The sequence below is a fragment of the Panthera uncia genome (assembly GCF_023721935.1).
Source record: "Panthera uncia isolate 11264 chromosome C1 unlocalized genomic scaffold, Puncia_PCG_1.0 HiC_scaffold_4, whole genome shotgun sequence".
Lineage (NCBI taxonomy): Eukaryota > Metazoa > Chordata > Mammalia > Carnivora > Felidae > Panthera > Panthera uncia.
In genome coordinates, this window is record NW_026057585.1 from 85,848,482 (window position 1) to 85,861,173 (window position 12,692).

General features: G+C 54.6%; 1 protein-coding gene across 4 annotated transcripts in view; it reads right to left on the minus strand.

Moving 5' to 3' along the window:
• Window positions 1–12,692, minus strand: part of MAN1C1 (mannosidase alpha class 1C member 1) — a 144,486-nt gene that overhangs the window by 19,330 nt on the left and 112,464 nt on the right. For 3 of the 4 annotated variants that reach the window (XM_049617763.1, XM_049617761.1, XM_049617764.1), the window contains exons 5-7: window positions 10,595–10,689; window positions 4,089–4,215; window positions 1,031–1,124 (exon numbers count right to left, since the gene is read on the minus strand). In XM_049617763.1, the coding sequence (XP_049473720.1) occupies window positions 1,031–1,124; window positions 4,089–4,215; window positions 10,595–10,689 (316 nt within the window). The remainder of the gene's footprint in view (window positions 1–1,030; window positions 1,125–4,088; window positions 4,216–10,594; window positions 10,690–12,692) is intronic. The other variant, XM_049617762.1, reaches the window with a different exon arrangement.

Here is a 12,692-nt window from a genome sequence, read left to right on the forward strand (position 1 = left end):
CACAAAGAACATAACTCTAGGTCTCCTCCCATGTGTAGGAGAGGAAACTAAGGCTCAGAGAGATAAAGTGAATTCCCCACGGCCGTGCAGTAATTAGACTCATATCTACTTTGCCCCTGAGCCCTTGCTGATGTCATAACAACTGGAGCTGGAGGCAGGGAAAGGGAAACGGGTCTTTGAGCAGAAATGGTGGAGGTGAGGGTCGGGGTGCTCTGGGAAGCCCCTAGAAGCAGGGCCCAAGGAACCTGCCGCCACCGATTCGTGCTATGACCTCTTGACATCTTGAATCAAGGCCTCTTGACAAGGGAACAATCCCAGGGTCCTGGGAGACTTTTCAACACTCTCCAGCCCGCACATCCCCCCCCCCCCAACCCCATTCCGTTTCAGTGGGTGGAGCTGGGGGTTGAAAATGAGGCTCCGTGGGCGACCCACACGTGTCTGGTTGAGGAATAAGCCTCTGAGTAGAGAACAGCAGGAAATCCCAGGACCAATTCTTGTAGGTGTAAGATACAGAGGTGAATTCATGATCTTTGTACTGCTGTATAGTTAGTCCACTTAAGAATTAAAAAAAAAAAAAAGATTAGAGTTGGAGGTGGGGCACCAGATCAAAGGGGCTGGGAGAGGATGTATGGTCTTTCTTGGGGCCACTTCTGGAGTAGATGGGTCTACGTGTGTAACACTCCCACAAGTTTGGGGGATGACGGGGGAGGCTTCAGCAGCATCCTGAGAGACGGAAGGCTGGAGACAGCGAGCTTGTGGGGGACGCACAGGGCAGGCCTCACTACATGGCGGCCATCACACCCCTCACAAGAGCAATGACAACAGTGAAGCCTCCCCACAGTGCCTGGCAGGACAGGTCGTGTCTGGGAGCACAGAGCAAAAGCCTCGCTGGCATTCGGCTCTGATGAATGTGTCCCTCATCACTCGGCCCAGGTGCCTTGCACCGGATGCTGGCGGCAATCAGTTGAAGGCGGCGTGTGTGTCGGGGGGGGGGGGGGGGGGGGGGGGGTAGTGGCCTCTCTGTACTCACGTTGCATCCAGTTTCCGCTCACTGGGCTGAGGAAGTTGGGGTAGAGGCCGAAGGGCTTGTCAATCTTCCTGAGGACCTTCCGGATGTTCCTGACCTGCCAAGATACAAACGCCAGACGCCCCTTCACTTTCTGGAAGGAGACAGTGACTTTCAGCCGATGAGGACGGAGACAGCTTGTTTGGATCCACAGAGGAAACCACTCCGAGGAGGAGGAGGGAGAGCTTCGTAATCAACAGCAGGCCGCGGCCCGGAGGTGGCAAGACGGGGCACGGCAGGAGACGGCCACTGTGGGGCCTGGCCGCTGCCTCTGCACGGACCACACTGCCTGGTGCCCTGCTAGGCCCCCACGCCCCCCTCACTTCGCCCCTTCCTCACTGTGCACCACTCCGGGGGATGGGCCTTTTCTGAAGGGGGGGGGGGTGGTTCCTATAAGTGATAGCAGCTCATGTGTAACTGCTAGTAGGTAAAACTGCCTTTTTCATGGGTCAGAAATGGTCAGACACTGGCTCTTTCATATGGTTCAGCCTAGGAATATGTTATTTTCTCTGACACCACAGGAACCATTCCAGAGGAAGGGCCTGGGCCCCTCAACACCCCCCTGCCCTAAGAGGCATCTCAGGGTTTTCACGACAACACTGCAACAGCTGGTAACATTTCTCAGTCCTTCTGAGCCAGGCCCATTATAAACACATTACCTCCAACCCTGAGAATAACCTTTGTGGTATTATCTCTGTTTAACAGATGACAAACCTGGGCCTCAGAGTTTCGGCGACTTGCCTGTGGCCACTCAGCTCATCAAGTGGCAGAGCCGGGACACGAGTCACGTCTTGGCTGACCACACAGAGTCGCCCCTGTGTCCAACACGGATCAGGGCAGGGACCGTGCAGCGCGTGTAGCAGAAGCTGCCCCAGCTGGAGTGAGAAGAGGCACGATTTGCCACCTTCGGGGCTACAAAGGGCGAGAAGCAGGAAGGCTTCATCCATCCCTTGGGGTCTGCTCTCTGGCAGCACAGGAAATCCTTCCAGCACAGAATCCAGCAGAACAGAAAGGCCCTCAGGGACGGTACTATATCATGCTCACAGATTTATCTACAAGACGAGGAGCGGGGAGAGCAGCAGCCTTTTAGCTGTCAGACCTTTCTTTCCAGGGGACAGCACTTTGCTCTACCACATGAGATTTCATATCCATTTATGTTAGCGGAGTCCATTATGGGGGACAGGGATGTGCTTGTACCTGAGTTATTCTCGACTGTCCTGGTGGTGAGCAGTGAAGCAGGCTAAATTAGCTCCCCTGGAGGGTGCGGGTGCTTCTAGAATTTGGGCCAATTTGTTGACTGCCAATAATCGCCTCTGTGGGAGGCATGATTGGGGGATGAAAATAGCCAGAGAATGTAAATGTAGAGAGAGACAGAGAGACAAGCAGATGGACTTGAGGGGGGAAAGCCTGAAGCCTGCTATACTAATCTGGTCTTGAAAGAACGTGGGCTTCAGAGTCAGGAAGTCCTGGGCTTGAATCCTGGCTTTCTCACTTACCAGCTGGATGACCCAGGACAAGTGACTTAACCTCTGAGTCTCAGTTTCCTCCTCTATAAAAAGGGGACAACAAGGGGACTCACCTCAGGGTTTGGAGGGGTGATTAGGGATACTATAACGCACCCAGCACATAGTAGGTGCTCAGGCAGTGGTAGCTAGTGTGTCCAGACTAGCCAGGGACTAGAGTGAGCTCCCTGTCCCTCTCCATCGTAAGCCAGTCACAACCTTCCCGGAGGAATTTGGCTCCATGGCAAAGGAAACACGGAGGCTGGGGGAGGCAGGGCTTGGAGGTAGGGAAAAAAGGATAGGAAAATAAGACTGATCAGGAAGTGGGATTCAACTTACTCCATGAACTTTCAAGGTGGGGTCCCAGGGTGGCAGAGTCCTCCCAATACAAGGGAAAAGCTTCTGAAGTGCAGGTCTGACATGACAGGCCATTTAAGGGGGGGGGGTAGTGAGCCCCAACACAGAGGAAGTGATCAAGGGGCTGAAAAGCTCTTGAGCTCCCTGAGAATGCTCAGAGGGATTCCCACACTGAATAAGCGCTTCTCCTACACCTGGCATCAAAAGACACGTGGGTGCTTATGGAAAATGCAGATTCCCGGGCCTGGGGGGAATCCCAGAGATGTGTTTCCTCACAGGAGTGCAGGGTAATGCTCTGAGGCTGGATGGTGGACTCCAGACTGGGAGCCACCGGGCGGGGGCGTGAATCTTTGCTCTCCCCGTGCTCCTAGGACTCCAAGAGGCTGATATTCAGAGCAGGGAAGGCTTTGGGGGTGGGGGCCTCCAAAGGGTTCTCCTTGGAGGCGGGGCCTCATCTCCCTGGGCGGGACTCAGGAAGGGACAATTGCCTTGGGGCCCGACCACCACCTGAGGGTGGTATGTATACACTTCCCCTCCTCCGGTTTGGGGTCAGACCCGGCGAGACACCTGCAGGTGGTGGGACTGCGTCTTCCGGAGGGCTTCGCGGAGGGGCGGGAGCGGACAGCTGTCAGACTGGATGACAGCCTGGATGCTATAGCTCTCAGCACCCCCGTGGCCTCAGCCAGCCTGGCACCAGCGAGGGAGAACAGACGTGTGCCTCAGCTGCGGAGTGAGACCGCTTTGCCAGCCTGCTGACAGCACGAGCTAGGCGGGCATCTGGAAGGGAAAGGCAGGCAGATCTCACACGAAAAAGTTAACTGTCTCTGGAAAGGGGACTTTCGCAGCCGGTGGCCAATTCCTGCCAAGGCAAGCTGGTGCCTGGATTTCCGTTGCCGAACTTTCTCTGGGTCCGACGGCACCAGGGAAAACCTTCCGGCAGCCTCACCTCTTCCCTGCCCTGGCAGGGCCCTGATTACTCCCTGTGCTCACCTTCCGTGCCACCTGGCTTTGGGCACACGCACGGCTTCCACGAGCAGCCACGGGCCGTCTCGGCGGTGGCTGGACGCCTTCCAGGTCCCCACCGGCCACCCTGCTCATCGCTGACCCACTTTCCTGTGGCGCTCCCGGTATGGAGAACAGGGAGGAGCTGGGAGAAGACTTGCCTTTTCTGCGAACACCTGGTTGCCAGAGAGCTCGGTGAGGTGTAAGAACTCCAAGTGCAAGGACCCGAACTCCGCCAGGATGCTGCTGCTCCCTGCCATGGCCCAGCCCCAGCTCCTGTTGGAGCTGCTGTGAAAAGACAGAAGCACCTGTCACCCCACTGTCTGTGAGGCTGGCTCCCATGCTGGGAGTGACAGGGATTGCTTAGTGGGGGATCCATCGATCACCCACTAGCGTCAGGCCATCTGCTCTCGGATGCTCCTCCCCGGGGGTCAGTATTGCCATTGGCCCCATTTTGTGGATGAGGACACTGAGGCCAGCGAACTGACTTGCTGCAGGTGATTTGAAGCCAGACCCGTCTGCCTGCACGACTCTTTGTTTCCATCGTCAAGCAGCCCCTGTGAGGCCTCTGGGCCCAAAGACGGCAGCAGAGCTGTCTCGGTGGCCGAGACCTGGCCCCCAAGTCATGCCCAATTTACAGGTGAGATCGATCACAAAGACCCCACAGAACACGTTCTGTCCTCTGAAGGCAAGCCAACCGCTTCACAGTCAGTGGGGCTGCCTGTGGAGAGTACGTGGCTGTGGCTGGGTCACAATGGGGGCAGATGAAAAGCAGGAACCCCTCCTGGCCCTTTCCCCCTCTCTCCCCACACTGTCAGTGCTGCCCAAGGGCACACAATGGCTCCTGCCTGGAATTCTGTGGAACCCATGCCCATCAGGCAGGTGTCTCTGGCGTGCCCACAGGCCTCGAGCTGCTGGATCCCGAGGTTAGGAACAAAAGAAACAGGGGCTCTCGGAGCAAAGGTTTCCTCGGCTGTTGATCAGGCATGTCTCACGAACATCTTAGAGAGATCCTAGCCTGGCCCTGTGACCTCGCTGGAGAAGGCTGTCGACTAACCGTTTCCAGGACCTGGGTGCTGCTAAGGAGGAACCGTGCAGAGTCTCAGGTAACCCTCCCATCTGCCCCTTTCACAGATGAGGACAACAAGGCCTGGGATGGTGATGTCACCCATTCTCGATCACAGTTAGGTGGAGCACCCGGGGCCCAAGGCTGGCCTGACGACAGAGCTTGTCCTAACCATCGTGTGGGCTGCCTCTCTTTAAATTATATGATAATAAGTAAGGCTGCTGCCTTTCCAGGTGCTTTCACTTAAATCTCCCTGGCGCCTATAGCCAGGGGGCCAGGGTCAAGTTTGTTAGCTGAGCGGCTTTGGGCAAATCATCCCCTCCTTATGCACCTTAGTTCCTGCATCATCAAGCTGGGCAAGAGTAATTGGTCCCGGTCTCTGTTCCTAGGTCTTTTGTGGGGTGAAGAGGGAGGAGAAAAGTGCAGGGTGGGAGTGGCCTTGGGCAAGCTGCTGCTTCTCCCTGTGCCTCAGTTTCCGCATAATGTATCATGATGATCTTTCCTGTGGGACAGAGCAGCGTGGAGTGAGTGCCCCCTATTTGTAGGGGCTACAAGGTACAGGCTGAGGGGGGCTGGCTCTGCCCTGGCCTCCGGAAGCCCCTCTGCTTCCTTGCTGGGATAGCTGTGCCTCCCCAAGAACTGGGCTGTCTCTCTGTCTCCCCAGGACAGGACCTAGGGAGGCAGGCGTGGGAGAAGATGGGTTTAGGAGATCATGGTTTGCCATCTGAGGGACACTCCTTTTCCTGGGGTGGGCTGGGGCTTTTCTGAGGCAGCCCCTCTCCTCTCTAAACTCCATTATCCAGCCTGGATATAGTTTCTGAAGTCAAATTCATCAGTCTCAACTCCCAGAAACAAATGGAGGACTCCAGTGGCCTCCATAAAGAGATGACCACTGGTCCCTTTTTCCTGTCTCCACCTCCTTGGTATTTCCCTGATTTGGAGGCAGGAGGCAGATCGGGAGGGATGGGTTGCATAGAGAGGGGAGACTCACTCTCGGATAATAAATAAAACAGCTTCTGTTTATTGAGCCACTAAAGATACCGGGCCCTGGGTCAGGTTGTTTGCATCTTGACTTCATTTAAACCCCACAAGGTAAAATACCATTATTCCCAATATGCAAAGAGGAAACTGAGGCTCAGAGAGGGAAGTAAGTTACTGGAAGGTTGGAGCCGGGAGGTGGTGGAGGCGGGATTCAGACTGGGCTCTGCACATCCCCTAACGGTCTCCAGATGACCCCACATCGACCCAGAGGGAAGAGGAAAGTGTCCCTTTTCTGTCCCTTTTCCTTCAGGCTAAGTGAGACTTCTCTTTCCAGCTTTCTTAGTGGGAGCCGTGGGTACCCACAGAGGGATTCTTGAATAATGGATGTTTCCTGCCCTCGCAGAGAAATTCAAGGTCAAAAAAGCCTCCAGTCACCCCCCCTGTCTTTTGTTCTCATTTGCCTTCACATGAGCCTCTCCTTCCTCTCCCCTCCCTCCCAACAATTACCCTCCCCAGTGGGCTTCCTGCAGTGGAACCAGCCTGGCAGACAGGCACACAAGTGCCGGGCAGAGGCGGGCAGTGGGCGGTTGCCTTCCCTCTCCCCTGCCTGCCTTCAATGCCAGATCCCTCAGCACCCGGCCAGGCGACTTCGGGCTGGTCGGTTGATCTCTCCAGACCTCAGTTTCCTCATCTGTTAAATGACAGTACCCACACCTCAGAGAGTTATTGTGAGTTATAAATTAGGCATGTAATTGGCGTCATTTTTAACATTATGCAATTATGCACATATAAATTATGTGTTTGTAGTTTATTAAAATTATTGCTCGTTTGAGCGATTGAGTTCCTGATGGGTGCCAGGCAGTTCTAGCACCTTATCTTATCTTCAGAGCCAACCTCAGAGGTAGATCCTGCGATTCTTATTTCAGACTCAGAGAGGGGGAGACACTTCTCCAAGGTCACAGAGTAAGTGACAGAAATGGTAGCGTTGAATCCGAACCCAAATCCAAATCCTAGCTACCGTGTGCCCCAGCTGCATGTATTCTGGGCAGCATCCAGAGACCAGAAGGCATGTGGATCAGCCCTGTGAGGCCACGGGCTCACGGAAGGTCTGCCCTCTGCCCCGTCCCGGTCTCTGAAGCGTGCAGGTGTGTGTGCAGCCCGTGTTCTCCCCCCTGGGGGAAGGGTTGCTCATCGATGCCCCTCTCCAGCATGGCAGAAACTCCCGCGTGTCTGTGCGTGTCTGTTTGTGCGCTCATGGGTCTGGTATAATTGTTCACTTTGGAGCCAGACAGACCCGGATTCCAAGTTCACTCTACTGCTGTGTGACCTTGGGTAAGTGACCTCACCTCTCTCAGCCTCGGTTTGCTCCACTGGTGAAATGGGGTCCGTGAGGTTGAAAAGAGAGAATGCGTATCACATGTCCACACTGCGTGTAGCACACAGTGACATGCTCACTAAACACTAGCACTTATTAAGGTGTGTATGTGTGTGTGTGGCAGGGGTGTGCGAATGGAAGTGTTTGTGTGTGAGTGTAGGGAAGCTAGAGAGGGTGACAGGTGAGGTTGTGAATCTCCGCCTGTATGATTTGGGGGGGGCAGCAGTCGAGTGTGGCAGAGAGATTAGTCCTTGGACTGGCCACTGCCACTCGGAGGGTTCAGTGGTGCCCACAGGTCACAGGTCACAGCTGTCCCTGCCTCTGCCTCCCAGGCAGGAGGAGCAGTCACGCTCACTTCGGGCAGGGCCTAGTTATGCACCCCTCCTGCTGGGACCCCGTCTGGCCCTTCCTCATAGAGCTGCCCACAGCGAGCCCTGCCCGGGGCAGGGACAGCAGCGTGTGCCCCAGCTCCCACCAGCTGGCCCTCTCCAAAGCGCAAACTCAGCGCCACGAGGGCCGGGGCCGTAGTCCTCCCTGACATTCCCCCGGGGTGGAACAGGGATGCATTTTTAGCAACAGACTCTCTTACCCAGAAAATGAAAGGGAGGAGTTGCCAGGAAATATGCATATACATACATATGTATACAGCACTGACAGCATGCAAATAGCCTAAAACTAAATGCATTTTCTTAATCAGAAATGTCAGGATCTGTGTCGCGCATCCGGTCCCGGCTCTGAGGGACAGGGGTAAGGCAGACAGCCCTGCAGTGCTGTGGTTGCAGGGCTTGGGGGCGCGCAGTGCCACGCACAGAGGAGGGAAGGACGGCGAAGCTAAGGTCCTATCCCAGACTCAGGCAGCAAGGCCGGGGAGCTAGCCCTGGGAGAGAGAGCCGCAAAGATACTGTGTTTGTGTCTCCTCCCTGATGGCTGGCTGCGTTTCTCCAGGATCGGTGTTTGTGGGAAAGGGATCTGAGCAGAGCTCCAAGGGCCCGGCTCTGAGACATCAGCCCCGGCACTGAGGACGGGATTCGGTTGGCCCTGAGGGCCCCTCTGTGGCCTCTGCTGGGATTTATGTGATGTCACACCCCAGGAATGTTTTCCGATCAGACAGTAAGTGAAGTGGCAAAGCAGTGTATGTGTCCCCTCTCTTTTGTGAGGCCCCAGGCAGGCGGACCAGAAGAGTGGGACCTCCCCGGGACAGAGAGGAAGCCGGCATTCGACCAGAGCCCAGAGCCCCTGCCTCCGGTGAGGCGCCCTCCTTCCCTCCCGGGCAGCTGGCTGGAGCCACTGCTGGATTGAGAGTCCTGAGGTAAGATGTCACTTCAGGGGGCACCTGGGTGGCTCAGTCAGTTAACTGCCCAGCTCTTGGTTTTGGCTCAGGTCATGATCTCAGGGTTCATGAGTTCGAGCCCCACATCAGGCTCTGTGCTGATGGTACAGAGCCTGCTTGGGAGTCTCTCTCTTTCCCTCTCTCTCTGTCCCTCCCCTGCTCTCTCTCTCTCTCAAAATAAATAAACTTAAAAAAAAATCTTTCAGTTAAAAAAAAGACATCACTTCAGGAGAGGGAACAGGAAGTCTGGTGAGGTGGACTCAGGGTTCTTGGAAAACCTTACGAATGGCCCCAGGGAGCTCCTGGGTGCCTCCTACAACATCTCCCAGGGGTCTGCTCCTGCAGTGCGGCGGGGGCAGCATGGGTCCTGTCTGAGGGAGGGCCAGGCAGGTGTTCAGAGCAGAGCTTTCAGTCTGTAACAAAATGGGTTGGAATCTAAGCCCCAGTTACCTATTAGCTGTTAAGACTTTGGGCAAGTTACTTTTCCTCTCTGAGACTCTGTGTGAATAATGGGGTCATATAAATATCTGCCCTCAAGATAAATATCTGCCTCAAGATCCTGCCTTCAAGAAGCTCCCAGGCCAGCAGGGAACAGGAAGAGGCATGCAATGAGGCCATAAGGAAGCAAACGAAGTGCCTGGAGGCCAGGAGAGGCTGAAACGCTCCTGGCTTAATGGCACAGGTGGCATGTGAGCCAGGCTTTGCTGGCCAGGGAAGCTGGGAGAGGAGGGCAACCAATGGAGGAACAGAGTGAGTAAAGGCAAGACAACGGGGCACATGGGGGTCCCCAGGAGTCAGACTCATGCTCGTGAAGATTCACACATCATGAAGCTGGCTCGCCATTAGTCCTCTGGACTCTGACCCTGTCCTTTCCCCTCTTTGGGTCTCAGTCGCCACACCTGGAAAGTGAGTGGATATAAACACGCTCCCGTCCCCACGAGAGGGAAGGGTAGCAGCGTGGAGGGGGGCAGGTAGGCACCCCACGGGCTCTGGAGCTGGACCCAGCTGCAGACCCTGCTCTGCTCTTCTCTAACTGGACCACCCAAGGTCCTCTCCACTCGGGCATTCTGTGATTAGTGACTACCCAGAAAGTCTCAGGTTCACACACTGAATTAAGCAACAGATCAGGAAGCAAAATCATGGAAGCAGCCAACAAGAATCAACGTTTTAATACCGAGCCAGTAAAACAGAAGCATTACCGGTGCTTTCTGTGACTAGTGGAACCACATGGGAGTTTTCTGCTCTTATCTAACACTTTTGGTGTAATCCACATTATCTGCAATGAGAAGTTATTATTTCTAAAGAGGGGGAAATTCCAATAAGAATGATCAAAAATGGAGTTGGAAGTCCTGGGTTTGTGTCCTGGAATGGTCAGTCGGTTACTGGCTTATGTGACCTTGGCCAGGGCCTTCAATCCTTGGAGTCTGAGCTTCTGTGACCTTGATGCCCCCCAGAAGCCCTTCTGGGTTCTGACACTGGGTTCCTGAGACCCAGCCCTGCTGGGGCCAAGGGTGGCAGTCGGCAGACCAGGGGTCCCTCTGCTCAGAGTCTCGAGACTCCCTAGCAGTTTGGGGCACCTCCTCATGGCAGGAGGGTGTGATGTGCCTATTGGCTGCTGACCCTAGCTGGGGAGGGAGGTGAATGGGGCACACCCATAGGGCGGTGAGTCAAGGCAGTGTTGGGGGACAATCACCGAACAGCTGCCCCTCCACACCTCAGGAAGATCAGGTCTTATGAAACCTAAGCCCCAGGTGTGGTGACAAACACCGGCCCTGGAGAGTCCTTGGCTGAGGCTAACCTCCACTGTGCCACTGGCTTGCTGTGATTCCCAAGGCGGGTACTGTCCTCTCCCTGTGCCTCAGTTTCCACACCGAAGCAGCCAAAGCCAGAAGTGGGAAACCAGCAGATGTCCTACCTTTTGAAGTTCACAACACCTTTTGGGATTCCCGTGGGGGTGTTGAAGGCGGGCAGGAGTTTCTCTCCCAGCTTGATGGCCTTGATTCGGAACACCTGTAAAGGAAGAAGCATGGGGCATCGTGAACGGGGCTGGGTGGGCGCCATCACTTCGAGAAGCTGCTCGTATGAACCCAGGAGCTGCTGGTCCGGAGTGGGAGGTGACGCTGTGTTGGGCTCTGGAGTCAGACAGCCTTGGCTATGAACCCGGCTCCTCGAATTCCTGGTGACGTGGCCTTAGTCGAGGCACCTCTCTCCGAGCCTCGGTTTCCTTTTCTCACTCATAACACAAGGCCACTACCGCCTTCCTCAGAGGCTGTTGGGAGGAATGAAGATTAGGTAATGGCTGTAAAGTCCTCACAGCAGCGTCGGGACTCTGAAGGCTCAGTGACTCCAGCTGTGCTCCGGGTGGCCGCTGGGAGGATGAAGTAGCCAGGGCCGCCGTCACCAATGGACCAGGACGCCACGGGCTGGGTGCGGGGGAAGTACGTTTGGACAGGGTGTGAAGAGCACTGGATTAGGAGTCCTGCCCCGCCCCAGGTTCAATCCCTTCCTCCCAATTTGGCTGCTGTGTGCTTCCCAGCAAAGCACTGCCGTCCCACGTGTAACACCAGGGGTGGGGGGTGGGGCCTTTCCCCCTTGACATTCTGAATCTGCCCACGGTTCCCATTTTTTAGATGGGAATGAACGGAAAAGGTGAATGGGGGTCCCAGGCCTCAGGGCCCTGCGGGAGGCTCTGACCCCTTCAAACTGTTCTAATTCAAAAGCACCTGTGACTTTCTGACGCCACAGTTTCCTTCTTAGGAATTTATTCTAAGTAAATAAGTAATGAAGGATGTTGTAAAGATTTAACTTTATTTCAAGGGAAACATGGGAAACATGAGAATATTCTAAATATCAAACAATAGGGAAGTGGTTAAATTATGGCTTGTCCAGGCAATAGAATACCGTGCAGCCACTGGCATGATGCAGATTATTTAATAGCAAAGAAAGGGGTTCCAGTTCATTAAAAGAAAAATACACTTTGAAACAGTGTAATTCAAAGTTAGTAAAAATTACATGCACACGGATGCGTGAGAAAAGGTTGGGAAGGAAATACACTAAAATATTAACAATGGTCTCCTAGGGGATAGGGGTAGGCTCGTGGAGGAATTTTGCTTTCTTCATTTGGCGTATCTCTATTTCTGTGCTTTTTTCATAATAAAAACAAGCCCACAGTAAGTAGTATTTATTTTTTAAAACGTGACTATTCCGGGTGGAACAACACACGTTTCCTTTCATTTCCGGAGCTGGACCTCCTGAGTGTTGCAAAACAAAGTCGTCATCTTGAGTTCCCAACCCCAATATGCACAATATATGGGCTGAGGCAGCTGTGGAGGGATGGCTGCGGGGCAGTTTGCCGGATCCGGCTGGGATGCGGCAGAGAGGCCTCGGAGGGCAGGTGTGGTTGTTGCTGGGGAGAGGAGGGGTGGGAAGGGAAGAGTCACATGTGGGACCTGGCAGTGATGGGGACAGAAGAGGATAGTGTCCAGTGCCAGACAGAGGGTCCCAGAAGTGGGCACAGGGGCCAGCCACACCACAATCCCCGAGGAGCTTGTCTAGAACCCAGATTCCAAAACCCTCTGCCCCAGGAGCCACCGGTTCAGCAACAACAAAGGGCTCTCCTTCGAGGCTCCTGACATCATCACTTGACCCCTGGGAGGCTGAGCACTGAGGCACAAAGGAACCCTCCAGAACCTGAACCCGAGGCTGAGGCTCCAGGCAGCCGACTGGCTGTCTTCTGCCCTGAGGACTCCTAGAAGATTTCTTCTTAAGTGCTCTTAGGAGCACGTTATCACAAACCCCTCTGTGGGCTTGATTAATTTGCTAGAGTGGTTCACGGAACTCAGGAAACATTTTACTCACTGGATTACTGGTTTATTATAAAAGAACAGAAGTCAGGAAGAGTCAGATGAAAGTGATGCAGAGGGTTAAGGTATGGGGAAAAGGGCATGGAGTTTCCATGCTTTCTCCAGGTGTGGCGCTCTCCCCAAATCTCCTGGTGCTCAGCCAACCAGAAG